Genomic DNA, 27,016 nt, shown 5'->3' on the forward strand with positions numbered 1-27,016 from the left:
TACACACACACATCACCTCGATAACTCCCATGTGCGTTTTCGACACCACTCCACACACCATGATTATCCTTTTCCTTGTTTTCCCACCTCTGCTGTTTGCCTATGCGGAAGCCAGATACTCCAGCAGCTCCACCGCGATATCCAGATGTCCCAGGCTCTCCATTAGGCGACAACACCTGGCCTGGCTCTCGGGCGTCATGTCGCCCCGCCTTCGCCACAAATTCTCCAACAGCGTCACCAGAACGTTCCGGTACTGCTCTCCTATTCCAATGCACCGTATGGCCGCAATCGTGCTGAGGGTCTCCTCCACGTTCATATCCCCGACATGGCTACTAACAGCATCGCACAAGGGGCTGAAGCGGTAAGAATCAATAGGCGAGCCACCACAGCTGTTTGCAATGACAGTAAAGAGCTGCGACAGTGTGGCTGTAGGCTCGCCCCCCAAATGACACGGTCGTATTTGCTCCGTCAGGTGAAGAACACGCTCCTTCGGGGACGTCGCCCACGTGCGAAGCAGCACCTCCACCGGGTTTTCTTTGGACTCTAAATTAGGTTGCGGTGGAATCATTGGGTGCTCGCGCACACCAGCAGCCAGAAGCGCGTTCATGACGAATGGACCATCACAGGGGTCAACGTCGTGGCGCAGCCGTTCCGTTAGTACTTCAATGGTCCGATCAACCTTTCCCGTCCACGACCGCTGCAGGTTCTCCGGCACAGACTCTGCAGGTACGCCTCCCAGGGTGTACAGCATCTTGCATCGCTGCTGCGTCGTCAAGATCCCAATACACCTTCGGAGCGTCCGCGCCACCATCAGGCGGTACTTGAAGTGTGTGATACCCAGACATGCGAGTGCATGGCCGACACACAAAAACCACTCCGGTGTCAATGCCTCATCGGGCGACGAATTAAACTCAAGTGGATCGGTGGGACGCAGCGCGTGCAGAAAAATACCATCCATCAGACAGCGCTCGTTGGGTGGCGGTTGCCGAAGCATTGCTAGACCAACCACATGTTGCCGCACAGCCTCTGCGTTGCATTTTTTGAATTCCACCATGCTAGAGAAAAATCTCTGATGGATATGCCGGTGCTGAAGAATGCCCAAACTGTAGATAACCTGCGCGAATTGCTGACTCGTGACGAGTGCGTGCGTAGAAAAAAGCACCTCACAGCACGCATTACAGAGTTCGGCATCATAAAAGCCCATATCAGCCATCGAGTTTAGACAGATGCCTGCGTCCAACTTTGAGAGCTGTACATCTCGCAGCGCCCTGAGAATGCATCTGGAGTGCGCACACTTCTGCACTTTCGCCTCCATCTGCACCTTCCCTTTTATAGGTAGCAATCCCACGATGTCAGCACTGACGGGGGTGAAGTGAAATTTTTCACCGTAAACAGCGTCAGAGCCACGAAGAAGCGATAGAAGAGTTGAGGTGTGTGGTCGTATTTGGTTCTTCTGCCATTTGTGCATCGTGTTGTTGAACGACGCGGCTACGAGAGGCCTCAGAGTTGAAACCAATAAGGGGGTGGTACAGCCATATTGCTCCACAGAGCCCTCTCGCTTGCGTGAGAGCAGCACCAGAGACCGCAGCACCGTTCCGGACTCGTTCACATCGCCATGATTGCTGTCAACATATGACTCTGCAAGCCGTGCTACACACTCCAGAGCCTCGTGTGCAGGATCCGTGTTTGCGCGAGCGAGCAACGTACCACAACTCCTGAGGAACAGGGGAATATATGGTAAATTACTCTGTTGTGGTTGGACAATATCACGATTACGTCGAATCACTTCAATGGCCTCGGTGACAAGTTGTGCCGGATTTCCATCGCGGCGAATCATACGAACCTGCAGATGCCCCAGCTCTTCGCACACGGCTCTAAACCCGGCAGTCATTTACAGAAGCAAACTCACCTGTCTCCCTACTCAATGCATTCTTTTGAGAGCAGAAATGAGAAAGAAGAGTCGAGCACTGGATGCAGTAGCAGCTGTACAGCAGCTATAATAATAGTGGCAATTCAGAGTGTGCCCACAAACAGTAGAGGAGGGGAGGTAAACAAGAACTGTGAAACGCGAGTGTGGCCATGGAAACAGAATAGGAAAAAGGGAGAGAAATACACAGGTTACGCACGATACATACACACACACACACACCATATATATAAACACACTACGCCTAAACTTTCTCTCCCTCTTGTCCGGCACAGAGCACCTAAAATTCGTAGAACGCGCCATTCCGCTCCAGGGTAGGTGATGGTAATTCTGAGCTGTTGGGGACACCTCTCTCGTAGCTTCCAGTTCCACCCAAAGAGCCCTGCAAGGCAAAATCACAATCATCAAGGATTTCAGGTGCGTAGCCTCCGACGGAGCCCGGCATACTCACACCAAGAGCTCCGGGTGCGCCACTGCTTCTATTAGTGCTTTCACAGCCGTTAACGCCAAAGACATCGTCCACTATACAGCGTTGAGAGCTGGAGCGCAACTCCGCGCCCCACCCCACATTTGGCGCCGATAGATCGTCACCCGATCCATCAGACCCATCACTCGTATCACGGAGACGTTCGAGGAGCTTTCGGCGCTGCGGCACTGCAGCTCGGTTCAGGCCTATCTGCTTTAAGTGCCCCCGCACTGGAGTTTCACCACCCGACACAGCCGATGCTGCCAATGTACTTCCCAGAGGCGAAAACGGGTGGCTGTCAACCGGACAACCATTCTCGTCAGTGGAAAGCAGCGTGTCCTCTTCTTCCTCCCTACCCTTCTGCGCAGGCACGGAGGCAGCACCAGAGCCGAGAACGGAGGTCAGCATGCCGTGCGAAGCACTGGCTGAGGCAAACCCATTACTGGCAATGTCCAACACCGTTGCGGGTTCAGTCCCCTTAGGATGTGTACCACCTGTATTACCGCTTGCAGGCAACGAAGCGTTGCCAGGGGTTCCGGGCGACCCCTCAACATTAATGGGCCCACTGTGTTGCATAGATGACACATTGGGATCTGTGTGCTTCCGCCGCATATCCTGCGCCTCCTCATCATCGACACGATGCCGTGGTTCACCTCCATGTATTCCTTGAGGTCTATGGGACCTGTTCCTCTGGCTCATGCTTGGGCGATGCGGTGAAGAGAGTGAGGAAGAGAGTGAGGAAGAGGAAGAGGAAGAGGAAGAGGAAGAGGACGAGGAAGAGGAAGAGGAAGAGGAAGAGGAAGAGGAAGAGAAGGAGGAAGAGGGGGATGAGTGTGGTGGCGATGGCAATGATGTTGATACAGAGCGGTGAGGATGCTTGCTTTTCTTCTTCTTACCCCTTTTCTTTCCACGCGAGCTCCTCCGTTGCCTAGCAGGGTCAGTTTTTGCAGAACCACCACCCTGTATTACTGCAAGCGATGCCACGGCAGCATCCCTGCTAGCCACAACTAGCTGTTCAAAGAGCTGCACCCACTCAGGAGGAACAGTTCTCGGTAGGGGCGTGCCACAACAGCCACATGCATTCGTCTTCTTCGTGGGCATAGTTACAGATCCAGGCACAGTCGCCGTATCATTGGTGCCAATGTGACTGCTACCATGATTCATATGGACTTTTGTTGATGACGGTGGTTCTACTATTGTTGTCATGCGGCAAACCATAAGACGCAGACGTGTTACCTCTGCGCCTAACGCCTCTACTTCTTGTTGTAATGCATCCATCAGCATGATATAGTGAATCTTTTTTGTTTTGTTGGTGCCCAGTTAAGGTGATAATCAGAGTATTGAAGAGGAATAGAAAAGGAAGAAATAAATAATACAAAAACAAAAGATCGAAGAAAAAGATTTTTATTGCGTTCTTTTATGGCAAAAGTGTTTAAAAGGATAGAATAACAATCTATTTAGGAATTTGTATTAAGACGTAGAATGCACGTTTAGTGGAATGTAACTCATTCCTCTACATCCAGGACTTCTTCAGGTAGATCACTGGTATCAGAATCCAGGTTAAATACTGAATGATACCCCTCTGAACAACACACAGTAAACTCTCTTAATACACAGGTGGCATATGATCCTGGCGGAAGGGAGAACTGTACCACAATTGCACGACGTGTTGGCTCGACTTTAGAAGTATCGTGTACTATATTGGTACATGTCTCTACCTTTGAAGCGCTATCTGTCAAGATCTCCAAATCAGTTGGAATGATTGGATCCCTAGGGCCATGTCTGCTCACGAGATGCATCTCCAGTTTTGTTGGACAAACAACTAATGGTCGGTATGCCCCGTGATAGTGAAACATCTTGACGAGATGATTTTCTGCTCTCATAAGACCCTCTCCTTTGTAACTAGTGAGCCTCGCGACATACTCACCACGCGTACAACCAGGTACGCAAGGGTATTGGAGATTTTCGTCAGGTCCTGGTACAGTAAGGAGAACATCTGTTAGATGAAAAATTCCTGCCGCTATATCCTCTGGTGTCAGACACACCACTTCAGGAAGGCCTTCTTCCTTGGAGAAAGACTTATTATTCACATTATTATTATTATTATTATTATTATTATTATTATTATTATTATTATTATTATTATTATTATTATTATTATTAATTTGAGTACTATTATTATCATGCCCATGATTGTTACTACAATTGTTATCGCTCATATTGTGTATATTCATTTCGTTCTCGTTAAGTTTTTTTTCTCGTTCCCAAAGAAATGTATAACGTGCTTTCAAAACCAAGTCACCAACGATGGGTTCTGTGCCCAAAGCCAATCTTTCTGAAGCCATTATATTCCAAATAAGACTCTGGACTGCATGACAATAGAGCATTCCCAGTGTTCGTGGTATTGTCTTAAATGCACCCAAGAAATCATTAGGGTATCGCACCAAATGTCTTAATATATCACGTTCCTGAAAACAGTAACGTGGTAATAATTTTAAAGCCTCATCAAATAAACGTCGTTCAACTGCTTTTTGTACTTCAATAAGATCAGGTGTAACAATAGCTTTTGAGCGAAACATTAAACGTAAAGCTTCCTCAAAATCTCCTGCAAGCATATGTACACCAACTTCACTTGTTAACACCTCTGTTGTACCAAAACGTTGTGGTCCGTAGTAGTTGACTACACCAGTATGACGAATAACATTCTGAATCGTCTGTAGCATATCAGGTGAAATACTGGGACTACCTGGCAAGAAGCGGAGTGCTATTTGAAAGTGATTACCTAAATTATCACCAAGACGCAGTCCAATATCCAATTCCTTAAATCCGCAAACTTTCACCTTACTATCTGGACCAAAGTAACAACTATTAATTTTTAGTAGTTTTTCCTTTAAAAGACCTCGAACAGCAACACGTTGAAGAGTTACAGCGCGTTTATCCTTTGTTCCACTAAAATCAATTTGTCGAAGTGGTATACCAAGGAAAGTGGCGACAGCACGTAAAGCACGATTACTGTCTATATTCTCCTTATATAATGTGAAATGCAAAAACTTTTGTGTACGTATTGGATTTGAACGTCGCATCGCCTCCCTTCTTGTGGCGGATGTGGATTTTTCAATAACAAAGGCACCGTTTTCTGTTCGACTTAAATGAGTTGCCCCAAGTAATTCCTTTACAGCTCCATGAATTTCTGTACGCTGTTGTTTAGTTAAAGGGCTAACGAACCTCACCGTTGCTGCACCACTTCGTAATGCGGATAGAAGTAATGTCATATCTTCAGAGGAAATTAATGGTGTAAATTTAAGTTGTACACGTGCCAGTAACTCCTCCTGCTGAGAATCCACCTCAGTAGTTAAATGATCTTTCCCTTCCATTAACCCATTATTATTATTATTATTATTATTATTATTATTATTATTATTATTATTATTATTATTATTATTATTATTATTATTATTATTATTGTTGTTATTATTATTATTATTATTATTATTATTATCATTATTGTTGTTATTATTATCATTATCCTCAACATCACCTTCACGTTGCCGTTTCAAAGTTGCCGCCGTACCATTCTCCTTTTCTTCCATTTGCAAAGACTCCAATGTCAGTGGAATACCATTATTGTATAGTGGAGACATCTCTCGCACCACAAAATCCGAATACAACGTTTTAACTGAGACTACTGGACGAACAAACGTCTCATTTATTTGCTCTTTTGAAAAATAGGCATCAATTAGAGAGAAGTACATACCAATACGTTTCTCTCGATCCTGTGCTCTTATCATCAATGGGGCATTTGTCATGTTTTTCTTTTCTTTTCTCAGAGGAAAAAATAAAAAATAATAACAATATGTATATTGCAAACAAGCAGAGAATATATTCAAGAGGTAGACAAGAGAAGGAATCAAAACAAAAAATAAAACTACAGACGCAAAAAAAAAAAAAAAAATAGCATAAAATAATAATAATAATAATAATAATAATAATAATAAAGGTAAAAAGAGACACGTGAGCCACACGAAATGAGGCAATAAGCCACTAAAGGCGCAGAAAAACAAATTCATAAATGGAATGAGTGATAAGAAACAACAATAACAACAATAAAAAAAAGGGAAATGGAACATCCCCCTCCTCCCTCGAAAAAAAAACGAAAAACACACACACAAAAAAAAAAAAAGCAAAAAAGCAAAAAGACTCGCAATTTCATTCATTCATTCAACTTATTTATCTTGAAATACAACACCCAGACGAGTGGCAACTGAAGGCAACTCATCCGCAAAACGACGCAATCCAGATGCCATAGTCGGTCTACCCTCAGCAGCAACACGTGCCAATGTAAGTAAATTCTCATTGAAATCAACTAACTTCTCAGAACCGCGTGGAAGTTGTAGTCTTTCCCAAACTTTACGCTCAACCACACGAAAAAGCTGCTGCGTATACCATTTCGAACATGCCACAAGTCTCTGTTCAAGCGGCAGCGACTCTGTACTCTCTTCATTCTCCTCCCCCTCTTTATTATTATTATTATTATTATTATTATTATTATTATTATCCATACCCACTGACACACCGGCATCATTTCTTTTTGTATGGCCAGAGTGAATCCACAGACGGCACTCATCAGACATAGCATTATCCATACTTTGAAGTTTTAATGCAATTCGTTGTAATTCAGAACGGTCTTCCTTAGGAGTATTCTTCTTTACACTAGTGTAGTAACTAAAGCAACAGGTAACAAGTATTTTAAAGTCTGCCACGGCTATACGAGCGGCTAAATGTCGACTTGTGATGCCATTCAAAATTCTATTTAACTCATTTCCAGGAACAATTTGCCTGGCTGCAGCATCAAAGAGAACAAGTTGTGGCATATCACGAATAAACTCAGTTAATCCTAATGATTCAGATAAACTTTCGGCGAGATGCGAAGATTTATCTGTATGAGAGTTCATAAGATCCACAAAGACAGTATAATTTAGAAGCGTACTACGCGCTTCAATTCTGGATTCCATAACTTTATCCCTCAATATCTCAATAGAATTATAATCTGGTAATAAACAAAACATGATTTGTCTCTTTTCAAACATCGAATCCCATAAAATGGAAAACGGTTGAGAAGGCAATAAAGAGAAGGATGGTACACGAGATCCTGTTTCTGTAAAAGCAAAAAACATAATAGTTTTAATAAATGAGCGAGCTTCTTGAATACGTCGAAGCAATGTTTCAGAACCAATGGAAAGCAAATTCATTAATTTCTTTAACTGATAACGGATAACAAGAGGAATAAGTGAAAAAACAGCAGCATCATCATGTGATAATAATTGTTGTATTGCAACAATAATTGTTCCAGTTTCACGATTATCATGAGATCCTACAAGTTCAAGACACATAGTTTGAATAAAATCCAATAATTCACAACAACTATTAAAATAATCACGTGTAGAACGACTTCCCTTTGGATGTTGTATAGAACTTGTTATAGACATATCAGCTCCTTCAAAGAGATTTGCATCAGGGACAAGATTATTCTGCAGAAATGAAAGTGTCTTCTCTCTAAGTGGAATAAGTTCTCCTTCAAGAATAGTTAAACATGATACGATTATTGTAGATAAACCTGCCAATTGTTGTGGTGTTAATTCCTTTGTTATTGAATTTGTATCGTAATTATCTATCCCAAAAGCGTTTACAAAGGTAAAGAATGGTTGCAATACAGTACGCTTAAAAGCACCATGATCCCAGATACCATCATCATACCATGGGGTTTTCTGACTCCAATTAAGTTTATTATTATTATTATTATTATTATTATTATTATTATTATTATTATTTTCTCCCTTTTCTCGTATGGAAAGTAGTTTTAGCAACTCCACCATATCTACTCCAGCCAATGATTTCTCAAGTTCATCATTTCCCATAATATTCTCACAAAAAATGGAGGCAAGAGAGGTATCAAACATTCTGAAAAACCATATATTAAGTGTATCACCACCATCACAAAGACTTAAATCACCCAAACGCAACTTATTAAATCCATGTTTAATAGAAATTGATGTATATCGTGCAATATGACTCTCACATTGACTGAAAAGAGTACGTAGTAATAAAAGTTGCTGTAATAGGCGTGAACAATCTTTGTGATGAATCTGACCAATAGGTTTAATATGTTGACGGATAACAATACAAAGAATCATTATTAACAAATATGCCTCTGTACGTTTATAATTACTAGGTGTAAGATTTGTCAAAAAAGTAATTTGTTTGATTCCACTAAGAAAAGCTGCATCACCACACGTTTTTAATAAAAAAACCAAATGTAATAAAGGACCAAAACACAAGGATGTTGGCGAATATACAAAAGAATAACAAATCCAAGATAATGCGACAACTGCAACATCTAAAGTTTGAAACCCTAATGCACTAAATACTTCTAATTGTTGTAATAAACAACCAATACCACGTCCTGATCCAAAGAAAACTGCTCCAATTTCAGCCCAAATATTACGTGTCGCATCACTCTTTCGATCATAGTCTCGTACTAATTCACGTAAAAATTCCAATTTGTAACCACAACAATGAAAAAAAGATAAAAATTCTTCAAGAGGAATAGGAGAAAGTTCTGTATCAGTTTTATCTGATGTGGTACTTTCATATATTTTTATATATCGTTGAATAGAGGTTAATACATCATCAAGATTATTAGTGGAAATTAATGAAGAAGTATTATCAGATAAAAATGACTCTACAGCTACTTTTACTGATTGTTCCACAAAAAGATTAGCTTTTCCATCTTTGGAAAATATAGGCATCATTAAATTTGGTAATGATGATGAAAACTGTAAAGAAAGTTGTTGTTGTTGTCTTTCTTGTTCTTCTTCTTTTCCTCCTCTGCTTCCTCCTCCTTCTTTGTTACCATTCAATTTTATCATTAGTGCACGACGATAATTCGTCACACAAGCAAGTCGTAATTCCACAAAATTAAGACATTGAGCTGAATTTATATTACGAGGCACACTTTCTGCAGTTATTTTCACACTATTTGGGAGACATCTATCATCTGAGACTCCAGGAGAAAAATGTGTTTTAATACTATTTTCCAATCCCTTCATCTGGGAGTAATACTTATCATAAAGATTATCATCTGTAACAGGCACAGGAAGTGAAAGATCAAATGCTTTCATTAGAATATCATATGGCATCATTGGAGAGACTTTCTCACGTTTCTTTCGTGACGGCAATGGTTGCTCATATACAGCATCGTGAAAACTAAGTGAGGAAACAAGATTACCAGCCTCTTCTTCATTATTGTTGAGTTCTACTTTTAATCGTACAACACCCAGTGAAGGTGTTAAAAGGAGAACAGAGGAAAATGATGAGGATAAGGAAGAAGCATCGGGACGAAGTAAAACAGATCCTTCTGGTACATGACGTGCGGCTACACGTTGACCTAAACGTAAAGAGTATAATTCAATCGCATGTCGAAGAGGAAGATGTATAACAAGTAATAACATACGTTTTCCACCTATGATAGTTAAATACCATTGAAAATCTGCCGCACGACATCCTTTCATTACTCGCCACACAGCACATCCCATTAAATCATATACATATATTCTTCCAGCCGTTTCACTATAACAGGCGGCCCATTGTGAAGTTGGATCTACTTTTACAACGCTAAAAATCAAATCACCTTCAAAGAATGCATCTTTAGCATATTGTGGTTTTTTCTCAAGATGTTTAGGTTTTACTGATGTTTCCGGTTCAGAAGATCCTTTCCATACTTTTTTAGCCATTCCTCCAATTACTGAAACCAATGCCTTTACAGTTTGTCGTGTGGAAAATGCAGAGCGTGTGTTTTCAAATGTATACCTAGAAAGTGCAGGAGTCTCTCCACATAAAAGCATAGACTCCATAGCTTTTGGACCATCACGGAGAATGGCAGTTGTATCACCTTTATTACTAAAGAAAAAAGCGGCATCACGAATACAACGATCCATATCAACAGATCCTTTAGATGGTAATGTCTGTAACTCTACAGAAGAATACCCATTAATTTCTGATAAGATAAACACATATTCTACATGAGATGCAAAGTGTGCAGCAGGACCAGCAGTAGGGAATGAACTAATAGTACTATTTGGAGACCACTCAAGTACAAAATAAGGTCGTTTTCCATCAAGACGTTGATCTGCAACCGTAAGGAATATATCCAATATAACTCTATCAAGAACAACAACTCGTCCTTTACTGTGTACAATATAAACGGAGTAAAGTGTTTCCATAGGCATAGAAGCTGTACTTTGTGCAATATTAGCATTAAGACGAGTTTCTGGTCCAGTACAATGTACTGCGAAACGAACAACAGATTCATTGACACCACGGTTAGTTCCTGTATTTAATTGAGAAACATCTACGGGATCACGTCCAATAGTACCATGATATTGAAATTGAGCTAACGCCATTATCGTTCCTCGAAGTGCATTACATATAAATACGGTCCCATTAGAGGTTCCAATAAATAGATGTACATAGAGTGATTCTAATGTACGTTTTCTACCTGCTGTTAATTCTTTACCACCCTCAGGTTTTCTATAATCACGAACGAGTTCAATACTTGTAATAACACCCTCATCCTCTAGAACCTCTATACTTCTGGGAACACGAAACATTGTCCTTAGAGAATCCAAACATTTTTTATCTCCCAGTGTCATACTCGATGAACTTACACCACTAGCATTAACCGTATTAGTCCTATTAGTAGTGGTAGTAGTAGTATTAGCCGTATCAACAATAAGTTCCAAAATGCATCTGTTACTATCGGTATTAACAGAGGCAACAAGGAAAACACCCGTTGATAACAGTAAATATGTAGGACTCAATCGGGATAATTTTGAAACTGCCTCCGTCTGGCGAAGTCTTCCTACATTGTGTAATGAAATAGAGGCCATACGTCTTTTTTTTTGTTCTTTTTTTTTCGGCTAACAAACACAATTCCCTCTCAAAATGTTTTGTTCTTCTAATCTTACCGTACTTCTTTAAGCGTAGTATTAAGCTATGACGTAATCTGAGCAGATATAATTGAAGGAAGAAAAGAAAAAAAAAAGAATGTGCCTTCTGTTCTTGGTCAAGCTTAAAGAAATAAACAAACAAACAAACAAAAAAAAAATAACAAACATCATTCCCACCTTTTCCGTCACTCTTTTTATTTTTCCCGCACTTTTATTGTGTCTATCGATACCTACGCCGTTCATCTCTCTACTTTTGACCACCATCCTTAGGAAAAGGCGTAGTAGTAGTAGTAGTACTTTCTTTTGTCTTGTCGACAGTTCCCTTCTGCTCACTCTCACTATTCTCCCACGTTACGACGGAGTTCAGCACCATATTGTTCGGAATATGCAGTAAATGCCCCTCCGCACTGCGTAGATATAAATAACGCGTATCCCAATCCACCACCTCTCCCCGCACCACACTACTGCCACTGCCAATAGAAACCCGATTCCCCGTGCGAAGGGACTTCTGTCCACTTAATGCGACACTCGCCACAAAGTTGGAGCCAAAGTCTTTGCACGCAAATCCAATCGTCGCCCCCGTCACTCCAGCGGCGGCCACAAGCGGCGATGTGTCAACTCCAAGTGTGCCGAGCAGTGAAAAGGCCACAGTGCCTTGCACCAACACTGAAGTAACGCGACTCGCCACACTACGTTGACTTGGGTCTGATACAAGTCCAGTAACTGAGTAGAAACGATCAAAAATTCTCTTCATTTCGGATACGCAATTTTTTTTTTCGATGTTGTTACTTGTGAACTGTTTAAAGGAGGTACAGAAAGAAAAAAAAGTCAGTGAGACTAACAAAATAATAATAATAATAATAATTAAAAGAAAAAAAAAGAAACATTGCTCAACTCAAAAGGTATACAAAGAAGGATAGTATTGTAGTCCTCCTTAACACAAAGAAGAAAAATAAACGGATATTGTGTGATAATGGCGAGAAAACAAAACAACAACAACAAATAGAAAATAAAAAAAGAAACGAGTAAAAGCGATCATGCTATATATTTCGTTTCTTTTCCTATATTTGAGTTTCTCTCCCCCTTTAAAACACACATACATATCTTTTCCTTTTCTTTTTTTTTCTTATTCATTTTTTCTCCCAAAGACAATGATATTATTATTGAATAATGTGCTCCTGCAATTAATGCACTTAATTAAATGATATATTTTTTCCTCTCTTTTTACTGTGTATGTTTTTTTTTTCTTTTCTCAGAAACAAAAAAAAACAAGGAAAAAACTTACTCTTCTCTACAGTCCAGTACTAGCGGCACCTGCTGGCTTGCTGATCTGTTTGTTTCCAGTGAAAACTGGTCTCGCTGCCTTTGTGTAGTCCTCACGGCGGCGGCCGCTGGACCTAAGGAACTGCTGGTACTGCGGGGAATTCACGTCGTAGATCATTTGTTCTTTTTCGCGAACGCAAAGAAGGTCTGTAGAGTACTCAATACTTTGCATATATATATATATATATATATATATATATAAAGAAAGAAAGAAAGAAAGAAAGAAAGAAAGAAAGAAAGAAAGAAAAAGAAAAATAGATGTAGTTTAGCTTAAAGGCGGGAAAAAGAAAAAGCATCACCAGAATATTACTCGAGTTTTATGCATTTTTTTCATATTACACAAAACAAGAGTTTATTTATTTGTCATTGACATGCATATTACCCTGTCTCTTTATCAATGACAGGAAATCACCGAACATTCTTTCCTTTTCTTTTTTTTTCCATGTTGGTTGATTTCCTTATTCCCCTTTTAATCGGTTTGCTCCGTTCCACTCCTCCATAGATGAGAGTGGAGGAGATGAAACATAAAATAAAAAAAAAGGGAAGGAAGAAAAAAAGAAAAATTGGTATTATTTTTCTTTTTCTTTCTACTCTCCTTTTTTTTTCTCTCTCCACCATTTGTTTTCACTCCCTCGACTCCACTTGCATCTCCACCTTTTCCTTCCCCTCTTCCCTCTCCTTCTCACCTTATTCTTCTTTTTCCTCACGTCCCCGCTTGCGTGATGTCTGTCCATTCTCTTCTTTTTCCGTTGCGAGTGTCTGTGAAAGAGTATTCTCCAGATTAACTTGTACGTTGGTATTATTATTATTATTATTATTATTATTATTATTATTATTATTATTATTATTATTATTATTATTATTATTATTATTATTATTATTATTATTATTATTATTATTATTATTATTATTATTATTATTATTATTATTACTCCCTGTATTGGCTTCCACCTTAATAGCTGTTAAAACGTATCCACCGGCGGTACTCATATTAACCGTTGGGTGTGTACGGTTTGGAAGGAGTTGGTAGTGACGATACCAGGTTTCAGAAATGCATATATTTACACATTGAGTCCGCAGTTTTGCAAAGAGGAGAGTTAAATCTTCCAAATATGGACTAAATACTACCACATGTCCACATAAAGCTAAAAACGGTAATAAATCATCAAGTGCTCCCTCAGCCCCTTCATCATCAATGATGATGAGTGAATCTGCTGGTCGTTCTTTTAACATATGGTGTGCTTCAATACCCCGTAACCACTGAGATATATTACTACCATTATCACAATTTCGCTTTTTATTCTTTTCTGCTACCTTTTCTTCATCCTCTACGGTTTCTACTCCAAGCAGAAAACCTTCATTACGTGGAATAGCTTTCCACATTTCTCTAATGTGAGGAAGTCCCATCGCCTGTGCAGGGAAAGTGTTTGGTTGAGAAACCTTATCCATTAATTGCAGTATTATTCCCTCACTACCAAGACGTGCAAGTAAGGCAGCCTCCAAGTATCCATTTGTTTTATCATAAACCAGTACATGACTACCACTGTGTACATCACTATGATGAAGAATAAGTGCCAGAGTATCTGCACGAAGTCGTATCCAACGTGTTTCCTCTGGTTCAACATCAGAGGGATTAATAGTTGGTAGATGAATCTCTGCAAGACCATCAGGTGTAACACGTTCTACCTTATACAATGTACCATGTCGCCTCTTCTTCTTTCGTAGATACTTTTCCTGTGAGTAGGCAGTCTTTGTATGAAATGTTTTACTTTTCTCTGCAAGAGATGTAATAAGTTCATCTACACCCTTCTCTTTTCGCATCGCGGCAATCTCATCCTTTGAGAGTGCTTGACTTCTGTTATCATCTATGAGATGACGATTATCACGCACCTCTTCTACGGTCTGTTGCAGGTTTGTTATATCAAGATCGGGATACGCATTTGTGGGAATAAATATACGGCTCTTTGGATCATATCGCAGTACTTCACCAAAGCGCAGGCCGGCAAGTTTCTCCAGTTCCACCGTCCCTGTACTCCCAAGGCGAAGTTGATTGCCCTTCTGCACTACCACCATTCGTTTAATACCACCGCCTGTTATGATGACGTAATCACCAAGAGCAATACGATCATCTGAGACCCGCATCTCTTCCTTGCTGACACCGGCCATTTTTTTTTTATATATTTGGGGAGTGGGTGAGGGGATTTGGGTCTAGAGAATTAACAAAAAAATGAGTAAAAGAAACAACAAAACACCAAGTGTCAACGCTTCATTTAAAAAGAAGAATAAATGAAAACAAATAAAAAAAAAAGAAGGGGTAAAAATGGTATATTGGAATTTTTTTTCTTAATATACAGAGAAGATAGAGGGAAGAAAATAACAGTAAGAAAAAGGTAAAAACGAAATGATTTGTACACACATTTGTACATTGAGTAATTCTTCTCTTTTTTCTATTATCTCTTTATTTTTATTTCCACCCCACTTTTTCTTTTCATATTTACGAGGATAAAGCCTTCTTACAGGCCGCATTGCATTCTGCAACAGCATTTGCAAAAATCCGCTGATCTAAATCATCATCATCATCATCATCATTACCTTTCGTCTTTTGAAGTTCATTATGTAAAAGACTGCATGAATTCAGTTTACCCATCGCAGCATCTATCATTCCAGTTGGTGAGAAACTACGGAAAGAGTGTCCATCAATGCATAAGACGGAAGCAAATCGTCGTCGCAATATCTTCTCATACATCTTTTTATCCGTACAGATGGGATTATCAAGAAGAAGGGGTTCATCCATGCCATCCACGTGAACCTCTCGTTGTAAAACAAGATAGCGAAGATGTGGAAGTTCCGCCAAAGGTGCTAATGCCGATTCACTACTTAATTGGTTTCCCTCAAGTTGCACATTCTCTAACAACAAACACGCATCGATCCCGCTCACATCCCTCAATTCATTCTCCGCGGCACTTAAACACCGCAGAGTGTGGGCGAGTAACTCAATCCCCTTTAGACTCTGTAGTTTATTGCGAGTGAGATCTAGATGAGCTAAGGCTAGGCAGCGGGTAAAGGCACCCCCGAGTGATTGAACACCAACACCGCGTAATGTCAGTGTGCAGATCGTCTCCACATCATACTGCCGTGAGGCCCGCGTAATACACGACTCTGTGAGAGTGCCATCCGCCGTCATATCATCCTTAACAGAGGGCATATCCCCAATAAATAGAAACTACAGAGACTGGTAGAGAGAGAGAAAGAGAGAAAGAGGGGTTAAATATAAATAAGAGTAAAAGCAAAAGAAACAAGTAAAACAAAAAGAAAAATATGTTCGATATGTTGGTTATACGAATAATGGGGATATTTGAGAGGTGAAGTGGGAGAAGAGGGGGGAAAGGAAAAGCAAAACCTCTTTTTTTTTTTTTGTAATTCCTTTCCACCTCTCATAGGGTTAAACCACATTGTGCTTTAGGCATCACATATAATCTTGATACAATAAAACCACAACCAAACAAACAAACAAAAAAACACACCAACCATTGTTCCAAAGCAAATAGAAAATGAGAGTTATGTTAAAGTTTCTGTCATTGTTATCGTCCTTTTCTTCTCAACATACGCTTTCAATCTCTCCGATTGATAACGTCTTCGCATCAGAGTAGCCTTCAAAGGCCAAGGTGTTTCCACACTAAACTCATCACACAACAGTTCTACAGATTTACGAAATGTTGCATTACTTCGAATAGCATCACGTTGCTCTAGTGCACGCATTACTAAAGCATGAACAGATGCCGTATAACCCATTTCTACTGCAACAGCCAGACGGGCAGCATGCCCAATTTGGGACATTGTCATACTATCCATATGATGTTCAAGCCAATTAAAACAGGTAACGGCTAGTTTAGAGGGAATAGGAACATCTAAATCAACTACGGCTTGAAGAAGAGTAAGTGCTTGTGTTATTTCAAGTCGTGCATCACGACCGCACTGTTCTTCTAAAGCGGAAAGTAAACGTAAAACGAGTGCATCATCTTGTAGACCAAAAGTAGCATGACATTGTAGCATACGTATTAAAGTACTACGTCTACATTGATTTACCATAGAGAGTACACGAGTACCAATGGCATCAATCAAAGATTCCAATGCTTCTGTGAGTGGTAATCCAAGTATAGCAGATAACACCATTTCGAGATTTTCCTTTGACATAACATCAACCACTTCTGCTAACAAAGGAATCGTAAAAGATTCATAACCACGAAATAATTCAATTTCTGAGGAAATGGCTTTAAAAAGTACACAACGACTATGGGCATCTGCTTTTTTACATGCTGATTGAAAAACATCTACAAAATTAGGTTTATGTGTTTTTACAGCATGCCAATACTTTAGACGACTTATACACTGTAGAAATCTTGAAAACTCACTAGAAGTCATTTTTTCACAATCTCGAATTAATTCTTCACATATTTCGTGAATAGTTAGATTAGACATGCTTATACCTCCAATAGCTTCTTTTTGCTCTACAATTGTATTTAATATTAATAAACGATCTTGCACAGAGGAGTATCGATTTTTCATGGAACGCAGTACACGACTAGTAATGTTAAATTCTCGAGAAATTCCCATAGAAGCAACGCCAACAACAGAATTATTATTATTATTATTATTATTATGACCACTACACAAAACTGTTGACACATTAGACTCCTCGGCTAGTAGCATAGCCAGTGCAAGTACATTACTCAATGAATATACCACAGATGAAGAGGAGGATGTTTCATCTACAGAATCACCTGTTCCATTCTCATTTTTCTTATTATTATTATTATTATTATTATCACCTTCCTCAACTTCCTTTCGTAATATTGTTTCAAAGAAACTTTCGGTGACTGCCAATCGCACCATATCATTCAACAATTTATGTTTCTGCATTAGTCGACAAAGTGTGAGAAGATGTTCAAGATTTGATTGAAGTGGTGGGAGCACAACACTCACAACTCGTTCTGTTAGAGATACTCCAACTGAACTACGCAGTACATCTGGAAAAGATGAGAGAAACTCTGTGAGGGAATCCAGTGACTTAATATCATCCAATACCAGGAGTTTATCACAACAACGCTGAATAAGACGTTGTTGTTGCTCCCGAATTTCACCATTATTACTGTTGTTATCCTCATAATTGTCACTATTACTATCCACTTCTCCCGGATCTTTTTGTAAATATTTTTGTAATACAACAAGTGCCACATTGCGGTCCATAACAGTTACCCCTGCCACTTCTTCTTCAAGTTTCTGCAACATCGATATTAGTAACTGTGTAGGAATAGATCCTTGTCGAACAGAAAGAGTGGATAAAAGTCGGGTACACCATTGAAAAGTAAGTTTCGGTAAATGTGCTTCAATAACCATCACGTTAATTGACATTGGAAGATTTTTCGCCACACGCACATGATCACTAAGATCTACGGTAAGAGCAATATCATGTTTCTGAAGTTCTTTGATGACCAATTGCTCAGCTTGAGGATACTTTCTTGCTAAATAAAAGAGTTCCACCTGAGTAAACTCTTCAAGTTGATTTCGTAAACGTAGCATGAGAAAATCTGCAGAACTAGGAGCTAAAAGCGTTAATTTATCCATTAAAAGTAATCCTATATCTTTTGTATGTGCGGCGGAGAGATACCCAATTAAACGTGTTATAAAATCTTCTACACGAGCTCGTTCTTTAATAAGTATATCATCATTACTCTCTACATCTCCTTTTCCATTTTCTTCTATTATTTTTTCTTTTTTATTTAAACTGTTTAAACGTTGTAATAGGCGTTGATTTCGTTCCTTTTTAGTTATATACGTTACAACAAAGCGTACAGTATTTGCCACAACGGATGAAACAGATGAAGGTTTAAAAATGTGATAACCATTATCATCACCCAATTCAACAATACGACGGAGAAACAACTCAAGGGCATGACTCACCATACGTAAATTGGCTAATAATAATACTACACTACTCTCATGCGCTGCAGATCCACCATGTACAAGAAATTCAATAATAACAATATGAAGAATACGACAATCACACGCAATAAGAAGATACTCTAAAAGTTCTATAGATAATGGAGATTCAATAGCAATATCAAGTTTACAACAAAATATAAAGTGCCCTGGAAGAGGAAAATGTGTTTTACAACCAGTTCCATCGGCGTGTGCGCCTTCCTTCTCAATTTGAAATACACGTGCGGATAATTCCGAACCAAAAGAATCCGGTATTTTCACACCAGCACGTAACATACAAAGAAACACACGTTCCAGCTGCTCATGACTTGGTCCCACTAATAAAGGTGTTGAACAATCGTTATTATTATTATTATTATTATTATTATTATTATTATTATTACTATTTTCATTAGGAGTGGATGTATGATTAACACCTTCTCCTTGTGTAGTAATTAGAAGGGCCTTTTGCTTTCGTGATATACTCATCACATAGTGAAGATAATCTTGAATCCATGTCGTCATAACTACTCGAATACGATCTGTAGAAGTACGCCATTCTGCCGTTGATAAGAGATAATCTATTGAATTTACAATAAATCGTGTAAATGTATCTGTATCTTTACTAACACTTTCAATAGATCCATGACGAAGTCTAAATGGATTAAGTGTTTGTAATTTTAAAAATTGTGGAACTAACTCAGAATTGTAAACACCATATTCCATTGCTAATGGAGCTAAAAAGGCCATAAAACGTATCATAGAAGATGATGTTCTAGTACCACTATAATTTAACATACTCTCTACAATCTTTTTACGCTTTGCAGTTTCTGGAACTAATCCTAAAGCTTCAGTTACACTTTGAAGAGTATTGGTCATACTACTACCTGAATCAAGGTCTAATGCTTTTTCAATTAATTCCATAGCAGTATCTGAAACATTTAAATGAAACCCAAATGATGATAACCTTGTTAATAATAAGAGACGTCTTAATGCTAACTTGGCAGATTTGGGTGTATCCGTTATACTCCAATCAATGCTGCTAATCATTTGTGAGATATACTTCTGGGTAATCTCTTTTTCATGAATAAGACTCGGTTCTGTCATTCTATTAAAGAGTGTCCACAAGATACATTCAATCGTATTATTAAACACCATCTTCACAGGTAATGTTGATGTTGTTGTTGAAATTGATGATGATGATGATAATTCCGAAACGGATTTAAATTCTGGAAGAGCTACTACGATAAAACGCTGAAGTGTTTCACTATTAAGATGCACTCCAGACCATCGTATCACCTGTAAAGCATCGGCTGGTGTGAGAGAGTCAATGGTGACAGTATTTAAATAAGCGAGAAAACGTGCTTTAATACTATCACTAAAACTAAAAAGTTGTGCTACTGATACAGGATCATTTATGGGAAGTGGAACTTGCGTAATAATCATTTTTCGTAATTTATGCGACTCCTTAGAGCGAATATTTGAAATTGTCTGAAGCACACTAGGAATTAAACGTATATCTTCCTCAGAATACTCATTAGGTTTCTTTCGTACACATAATAAATATGAAAGTAACTCTAATCGATACACCGCAGAAGTAAAGGCTATATTCTGTAGAATAATCGCACACTCTGACATGGAAGGAGAAGCAGAAATTCCTCCTTTTACACCACACAACAGTAAAGATGTATCATTTGTACAACTTGATGCTACTTCTTGTTCTTCGTCATATAACTCAATTACTTGTTTTGTTATTGGGGAAGTATATCGTGAAAGACGACGTAGTACCGTGTTTACAAGTCCACTATCATTTCCTGATAAAAACGTCTGACGTCGCTCTTCATCTGCAATTAACAAAAACGACAAACAAACACCAACAGCTGCTTCACTATCTAACTGAAAAAGTTTTACCAAAGCATCTCCCCTTAATTGGTGTAATACAGCAAATATAAAAGCTGTTGGTATCTTTAGTAATATCTTTTCAGTTTCACCAATAAGATGACTATTAGAGCAGGAAAGACGATGTACACCATAAACACAACTCATAAGAATAGAAAGAGGTTGTGATTCTAATTTATCACTTGAATTAGCACGATGAAGTAGTGCCGCTATTCTGTTTGTAAGCATCTCAACTTGTTTTCGCAAAGAATACTCCTCTTCTCTCCCTGTTTCTAAAATCCTCTCAGCACTTTCTAATCGACAGAGAAGTACTTCACATACAAAACTACACACAAGGAGAGATTGACCACATGTAAGGGAATTACAGGATTCTTGAAGCCACTGTAATACGATTTCATCAACTTCTAATGAGGGTTCATATTGAATATCACTCTTCAATGCATTTGATATTTCTCGCTCGGATAATATTCCCATAGCTGTTTGTTGATGCGCACCACACCAACGAACAATTGCATCAAAAGTTTCTCTCTTTTGTTTCTTATCAGGAGTGTTATTCATGTTAGACGTAGATGTATTACAAAATGTATGGAAAGCCGTAGAAACATCTAAAAAATCTTTTCTAAAATTGCTATTTGTTTGTGTTTGCCCTGTGCGAAGCATGATTGGAGCAAAACGTGAACCACACAATAGAAAAGGAATTTTATTCCCCGATAAACGTAGAACAGTACGGCTTAGAAGCATCATGACTTCTTTTCTTTTTTAATTCCTTGTTTAGTGGTTTATCCACTTTTTCCCTCCCTCCCCCTTCCTCCCCGGAAAAAACACACCCAAAAGAACTGTGTTTTGGTAAATAGTTCATATGTATAATAATTCAAAAAAAAAGGAAAAAGAAAAATGGAGAAGAGAGAATGTGACGTAGAGATGAAACTTCCTTTTTTTGAACAGAGAGCCATATATACGTATATATGAGTAGTTTTACCTTAATTTAGTACACCTTTACCATTTATAAGATATGTATATGAATATTATATGTATATTACTAGTACTTTTTCATCAATTTACCATAAACAAATGATTCACTCACGTTGCAATGCAAGATGCAACTCCGCTCTCGATGCCTGTTGACGATCTAAACGAAGCAATACAGAATCTAAATCACGTAGAGTGCAATGCACTAAATCTACATTCCTTATCTTGAGTGATGTTGTTGCCCCATTCATCTCTTTATTTACTCCGTTTTCTTTTTTTCCTTCCTGCTCTTGCGTTTGTTCCTCGTCTAAAGCATATACGGTGATACCACTTTCATTGTATTTCACAAGAGAAGCCAGTTGTTGAAGAAGTTTTTCCATATCCTCATCAAAGCGGTTCTGTGCCATCATTTGCTTTATCAAAACTCCCATATTACATAACGAACGCGTCTCACCAAGTACACTTCTCACTAAATCATATGTTGACAAAAGACGTTCCCTTCGTTGTCGCTTACTGATCTCCTCTTGTTCCTTCGCATCTAATCCCAGTGCATCTCTTCGCATCTGATTCAGTACCGAACGTAACTTTTCTTTGGAAAGAGACGCACGAAGTTCTTCCGAAAGTTGTGCCAGTAACTCTTCATCATCCGCAACATCCTCATCTTCATAATTATTTATATTAGTGGAAGTTGTCTTTTTCATAGACTCCATATTACCCACCGGTAGATCTTTTTTCATTTCAGTACTTCCTGATACTGTGGGGTGGACTGTGCCGTGCAAAAGTAAAGAGACATCATTCTTCCAATCTTGAGAGTTTTCCCATCGCCCCGCCAGAAATTCCCTAGACTCTGAAATAGTCGGTACACCTTCGCGAATGAGTTTCAGTTTAACTTTAACGTTTGTTGGCGACTCCGTGTTATTAGCCGGAGTAATCTCTTCTATTATCTCATTCCCATTCTTTTGACGTACACTATTTGGACTCACACTTACAGTGACTTTCAGCCAGTCACTAAATGCGGCACCACACTCTATAATATCAGGCAACGTGACAGTAAAGCCACAGTACCGCACAAGACCTCCTAACCAACGATCATCTACAACTGTGGTAATATTAAGTTCAGAATGAAATACTCCAAGTTGCGCCATTTTAACCATCGTAACAAGAAAAATACCATGAACAATAGTAGATAGACGTTCGTAAGAATTTATATTGTTATTGCGGGTTGTGGGAACTGGTTTAACAACATCATTTAACAACTCACTGACTGGAGAGGCGTCAAGCAAGGAAACAATACGTGTTGGTACTGTTCCCTTCGAACCTCTAATATTGGTAACGGTAGAAGAATTAGAGCGATTTTTCGTAGTAGCTCTTTTAGTTTTGGCCACAGAGGCTATTTTACTTGTTTTTGGTGACATAGCACCTCTTGTCACTGATGAACGAAAAAAAAAAGAGAAGAAAACACGAGATATTATTTTAAATATAAACATATATATATGTATATAATGGGTAACTAAATAATTTTTTCATAAAAATATACAAGTAGAGAGAGATAACAAAATAATAATAATAATAATAATAATAATGATAAAGTAATTCATGTAATTTGTTTGCTTCGCTTTTTCTTTTCTTTGTGTTCCTTCTCTTACATTATGATTGGTAATCATCCCGTTCGAAAAGGTTTTTTTTCTTTCGGGTTTTTTTTTTCATTTTTTTTTTTTCCTCCATCCCAGATTTATATGGCTTTCCTAAGACACCAAGCTGAAAAAACCCCCGTTTGTTTCTTTTTTCTTTTTTTTCTCCTTTTTTTTGTTTTATTACAAAAATATGCTGAGCTAACACACCGCCACAGGACAAGGCACCCACACATACGCAATTAGATCCCAGAATGCATAAATGTCTGAACCCCAAGATCAGGATCCTTGTCGTGAGCAAACGTTAATATGAAAGTAAATAGGAAGAAAAAAGAAAAAGAAAAAAAGTAGGAGTTAACATCTCTCTTCGTGTTTTTTTTTTTACTGAACACCATAGGGTAAAACCAGTGTAAAAATAAAAGTACAACGCCACATACAGACAAAAATAATAATAAAAAAGAGGCCACGCAGATAAGCAATGGACATCAAAAAGGAAAAGAAGCGAGAAAGAAAGATGAGACACAGTACAAAGTACTAAAAACAAAAAACAAAAAAAAACCAAAAAAAAAAAATGATGCTTATGGTGATGTCAAAGAAACAAAAAAAACCGAGTGCGAGGTGCACAAAGAGAAATCTAGAGCAAACACAAGAAAAAAAAAAACAAATTAAGAGAGTAAATGAAAAGAAAACCGGCAAGCATTATTTCTTCTTATCTTTCGTTTCATGCCTCTTCAGTAGTAAACAAAAAAAAAATTATGTAGTTTATTACAAAACCTGTGGTGTATCTCTTCTTTTTTTTTTACCCACTACTATTTCTAGCTCATGACTTGATCCTCTATTTATTTCTCGTTTTTTCCTCTTACTCTGTGCACTACGACCCTTCTCTTGTTCGGCTCTTTTTTTCTTTTTTCCTGACGTCAATCTAGTTCAATCTTGGCATCATTATTTTCTTTTTTCTGGTTCAAAATAATCTTTTCTGCTTTTCCTTCTTCTGTCTCATCTCTCCACTCACTACTCTTTTCTTACTCTATATGAACGTATAGACGATCGTCTACTTTTCTTCGTTCTTTTTTTTTTTTCCTTTCCCCTCTCCAACCTTTTCAAACAAACCCATGTTTGACATTTAATGGAAAACAGGTGGAATACTTACGTTGACCTTCTTCACGTGCCTCTTCGCGGCCTTCTTCTTTGTCGCCTTCTTCACAGCCTTGCGAAGTGCCGCCTTGGACTTTGCCGCCTTTACCTTCTTTACCTTCTTCACGTGTTTCTTGGCCAACTTCTTACCACTCTTCTTTGGCTTCGCCGCCTTCACGCCCTTGTGTTTGGAGAGCTTCAGCGCAGCGGCGACGCGATTCTTGAGGCCCTTCACCTTCCACGTGGCCCGCCAGAGTTTCCCCGCCGTTCGCATGCCGTCGCGGCCGCGGACCGCCCCGCCGGCGCAGAGGGCGGCGTAAAATCGGGCGTATGTGTTGGCGGCCTGCGGCCTTGCGGTCTTTTTGACGGCCTTTGCCGTCTTCACACTCTTCAGCGTCTTCACGGCGGCGGGAAAAACATTCGTCATCAGCGGCGGACGGTCGACGGGGCGGACGGGGGCGCGGCGAGCCGCAACCGCAAACACACGTGTAAGTCTCATCATTTCTTCGAATCGGATTGTTTGTTTTTTCGCTTCTTTCTTCCTTTCTTAAAGATGGGTATGTGTGTATACATATTAGGGAGACGGAGAGAGAGGGAGAGAAAGGTAGAAAGGTAATGACATAGGGTTTGAGGAGGTAATAGGGAAAGGCAATAGATGTACCACACATCCACAAAGAAGAAGAAGGTGAATCAATTGACTCACAGAAATGTCTCTTCTCATCGTAACCTTGGGTGGACGATTACAATTACAAACACGGGGGAAAAAGGAGTAAAACGAAACATAAAAATAAAAAACACATCACAACTTGTCCTGATGGCGTACATGAAAAATCGACCACTACTCCAGACATCGGTCCATTACGAAAGAAATGACCAAAGAATACAAATACTTGAAACATTTCAAAAAAAAAAAAAAATAAATAATCATATATAATATCAAGCCAGATTTTGTTTGGCATCTACTTTTGTGAGGGTACACTTTTTAATGTAAAAGGTCTCTAAACGTCATCGTCACACCCTATCTAATTCGAAAAAAATATATATATAAAGACAAAAGAGAATCATAGATCATAAAAAGGATCTCTCTATGAACATCTTACTTTCCTTGCGGCGGAACCTGACACTCAGGATGCGGTTGTTGCTGCAGTTTTTGTTGTTTCCACAACTTGGCCACCGCAGACAGTCGCTCCTTCTGAGGAAGGTGACGGAACTTTGCCATATTATCTTTCACAAATTTGGCATACTTAGATGGTGGACGTCGCTTCTTCGCTGCCCCTTTCTCCAGAGTCTTCCCCTTTGACTGCTTTGTTCGACGAGATGGCATCGCCTTGGCACGCTTCTCCAACTCCGCACGTTCTGAAGGAGAGAGTGCCTTATATAGCTTCGATGTGACCTTTCCTCGTTGAGCAATAGGGAGACCTTTAAGTGCTGGATTGTTCTTTTGCTCCATCATAAATAAGCTGTATGCACCAATGGCAAGACGAGAGCGGCAAATCCGGAACATTATTTCGTTGTGTTTCTGGATGCGGGTGAAAGTTTAGCTTTACTAAACATAAGGAAGAATAATGAAGGATGGGAGAGAAAAATAAAATTAAAGAAATGGTTATCACAACATTCTAGATCTCTTTTAGTAATTACATCAATCAATATAGCACAGTAAAGGTAGAAGGCGTGAATAGAAAGTAAAGTTATATATATATATATATATATAGGTTATCAGAATCTATGTTGGGACCATTCCACATGGAAACTAAAAAAAAAAAAAAAAACACAACGCAACGCAATGGTTAGCAAACATATCCGCAGAATATTTTTTCGCAACTGAGGAATGCCTCAGTACGAAAAAAAAAAAAAAAAAATGACCCTCTTCCTTTCCTGGAGAATGTTAAGGGTATCATTATAGCGCATTCGTGTTTATCCATGGATAACGTTTTTTTCTTCTTTTTTTCTCATTCTTTCTTGTTCTCACTCTATCTTCACTCTAAATTTCCATTAGTGTCCTGTTTCCGTTCGGTTCATTTGGCTTGGATCGATCTATAAAAAAAATTTTTACTCAATACGTGTTCTTACTTCTTCACCTGCTGTTGTTGTTGTTTCCACAACTTGGCCACCGCAGAAAGCCGCTCCCTATGAGGAAGCTGACTGTATTTGGGAAGGTTAACTTTCACAAATTGGGCATACTTAGATGGTGGACGTCGCTTCTTCTCTGCAGCTTTCTCTACACTTTTCGTCTTTGTCTTTGTCTGCTTTGTTCGACGAGATGGCATCGCCTTGGCACGCTTCTCCAACTCCGCACGTTCTGAAGGAGAGAGTGCCTTATATAGCTTCGATGTGACCTTTCCTCGTTGAGCAATAGGAAGACCTTTAAGTGCTGGATTGTTCTTTTGCTCCATCATAAATAAGCTGTATGCACCAATGGCAAGACGAGAGCGGCAAATCCGGAACATTATTTCGTTGTGTTTCTGGATGCGGGTGAAAGTTTAGCTTTACTAAACATAAGGAAGAATAATGAAGGATGGGAGAGAAAAATAAAATTAAAGAAATGGTTATCACAACATTCTAGATCTCTTTTAGTAATTACATCAATCAATATAGCACAGTAAAGGTAGAAGGCGTGAATAGAAAGTAAAGTATATATATATATATATATATATATATGGCAGAGTCTATGGTATAAGCATTC

The 27,016-nt window shown here is 39.0% G+C and overlaps 13 protein-coding genes across 13 annotated transcripts; all 13 read right to left on the reverse strand.

Moving 5' to 3' along the window:
- Positions 1-100: 100 nt before the first annotated feature.
- On the reverse strand, positions 101-1,891 carry LSM04_009583 (uncharacterized protein; the record flags this gene model as incomplete). Its single annotated transcript, XM_067333999.1, has 1 exon — positions 101-1,891. The coding sequence occupies one exon, from the start codon at positions 1,889-1,891 to the stop codon at positions 101-103; it is 1,791 nt and encodes a 596-aa protein (XP_067186511.1).
- A 316-nt stretch (positions 1,892-2,207) lies between these two features.
- LSM04_002892 (uncharacterized protein) lies at positions 2,208-3,677 on the reverse strand (the record flags this gene model as incomplete). The annotated part of the gene is made up of 1 exon (XM_067334000.1): positions 2,208-3,677. One exon carries the CDS (start codon positions 3,675-3,677, stop codon positions 2,208-2,210), a length of 1,470 nt encoding a protein of 489 aa, XP_067186277.1.
- Positions 3,678-3,898: 221 nt separating this feature from the next.
- On the reverse strand, positions 3,899-6,199 carry LSM04_001128 (Pseudouridine synthase; the record flags this gene model as incomplete). Its single annotated transcript, XM_067334001.1, has 1 exon — positions 3,899-6,199. The coding sequence occupies one exon, from the start codon at positions 6,197-6,199 to the stop codon at positions 3,899-3,901; it is 2,301 nt and encodes a 766-aa protein (XP_067186216.1).
- Positions 6,200-6,616: 417 nt separating this feature from the next.
- Positions 6,617-11,338, reverse strand: LSM04_003585 (Rab3-GAP regulatory subunit; the record flags this gene model as incomplete). The annotated part of the gene is made up of 1 exon (XM_067334002.1): positions 6,617-11,338. One exon carries the CDS (start codon positions 11,336-11,338, stop codon positions 6,617-6,619), a length of 4,722 nt encoding a protein of 1,573 aa, XP_067186300.1.
- A 307-nt stretch (positions 11,339-11,645) lies between these two features.
- LSM04_003135 (Mechanosensitive ion channel MscS) lies at positions 11,646-12,152 on the reverse strand (the record flags this gene model as incomplete). The annotated part of the gene is made up of 1 exon (XM_067334003.1): positions 11,646-12,152. One exon carries the CDS (start codon positions 12,150-12,152, stop codon positions 11,646-11,648), a length of 507 nt encoding a protein of 168 aa, XP_067186284.1.
- A 537-nt stretch (positions 12,153-12,689) lies between these two features.
- On the reverse strand, positions 12,690-12,893 carry LSM04_005208 (uncharacterized protein; the record flags this gene model as incomplete). Its single annotated transcript, XM_067334004.1, has 1 exon — positions 12,690-12,893. One exon carries the CDS (start codon positions 12,891-12,893, stop codon positions 12,690-12,692), a length of 204 nt encoding a protein of 67 aa, XP_067186362.1.
- A 515-nt stretch (positions 12,894-13,408) lies between these two features.
- LSM04_000215 (tRNA (adenine(58)-N(1))-methyltransferase non-catalytic subunit TRM6) lies at positions 13,409-14,887 on the reverse strand (the record flags this gene model as incomplete). The annotated part of the gene is made up of 1 exon (XM_067334005.1): positions 13,409-14,887. One exon carries the CDS (start codon positions 14,885-14,887, stop codon positions 13,409-13,411), a length of 1,479 nt encoding a protein of 492 aa, XP_067186188.1.
- Positions 14,888-15,215: 328 nt separating this feature from the next.
- On the reverse strand, positions 15,216-15,926 carry LSM04_007374 (uncharacterized protein; the record flags this gene model as incomplete). Its single annotated transcript, XM_067334007.1, has 1 exon — positions 15,216-15,926. The coding sequence occupies one exon, from the start codon at positions 15,924-15,926 to the stop codon at positions 15,216-15,218; it is 711 nt and encodes a 236-aa protein (XP_067186442.1).
- Positions 15,927-16,279: 353 nt separating this feature from the next.
- LSM04_008353 (uncharacterized protein) lies at positions 16,280-21,343 on the reverse strand (the record flags this gene model as incomplete). Its single annotated transcript, XM_067334008.1, has 1 exon — positions 16,280-21,343. One exon carries the CDS (start codon positions 21,341-21,343, stop codon positions 16,280-16,282), a length of 5,064 nt encoding a protein of 1,687 aa, XP_067186465.1.
- Positions 21,344-21,675: 332 nt separating this feature from the next.
- On the reverse strand, positions 21,676-22,983 carry LSM04_004582 (uncharacterized protein; the record flags this gene model as incomplete). The annotated part of the gene is made up of 1 exon (XM_067334009.1): positions 21,676-22,983. One exon carries the CDS (start codon positions 22,981-22,983, stop codon positions 21,676-21,678), a length of 1,308 nt encoding a protein of 435 aa, XP_067186341.1.
- A 1,339-nt stretch (positions 22,984-24,322) lies between these two features.
- Positions 24,323-24,835, reverse strand: LSM04_005380 (uncharacterized protein; the record flags this gene model as incomplete). Its single annotated transcript, XM_067334010.1, has 1 exon — positions 24,323-24,835. One exon carries the CDS (start codon positions 24,833-24,835, stop codon positions 24,323-24,325), a length of 513 nt encoding a protein of 170 aa, XP_067186367.1.
- Positions 24,836-25,429: 594 nt separating this feature from the next.
- On the reverse strand, positions 25,430-25,837 carry LSM04_005422 (uncharacterized protein; the record flags this gene model as incomplete). Its single annotated transcript, XM_067334011.1, has 1 exon — positions 25,430-25,837. One exon carries the CDS (start codon positions 25,835-25,837, stop codon positions 25,430-25,432), a length of 408 nt encoding a protein of 135 aa, XP_067186370.1.
- A 562-nt stretch (positions 25,838-26,399) lies between these two features.
- Positions 26,400-26,780, reverse strand: LSM04_003512 (YABBY protein; the record flags this gene model as incomplete). The annotated part of the gene is made up of 1 exon (XM_067334012.1): positions 26,400-26,780. The coding sequence occupies one exon, from the start codon at positions 26,778-26,780 to the stop codon at positions 26,400-26,402; it is 381 nt and encodes a 126-aa protein (XP_067186299.1).
- Between the last annotated feature and the right edge of the window lie 236 nt (positions 26,781-27,016).

This window comes from Trypanosoma melophagium (assembly GCF_022059095.1).
Source record: "Trypanosoma melophagium isolate St. Kilda chromosome Unknown ctg7segment1, whole genome shotgun sequence".
NCBI lineage: Eukaryota > Euglenozoa > Kinetoplastea > Trypanosomatida > Trypanosomatidae > Trypanosoma > Trypanosoma melophagium.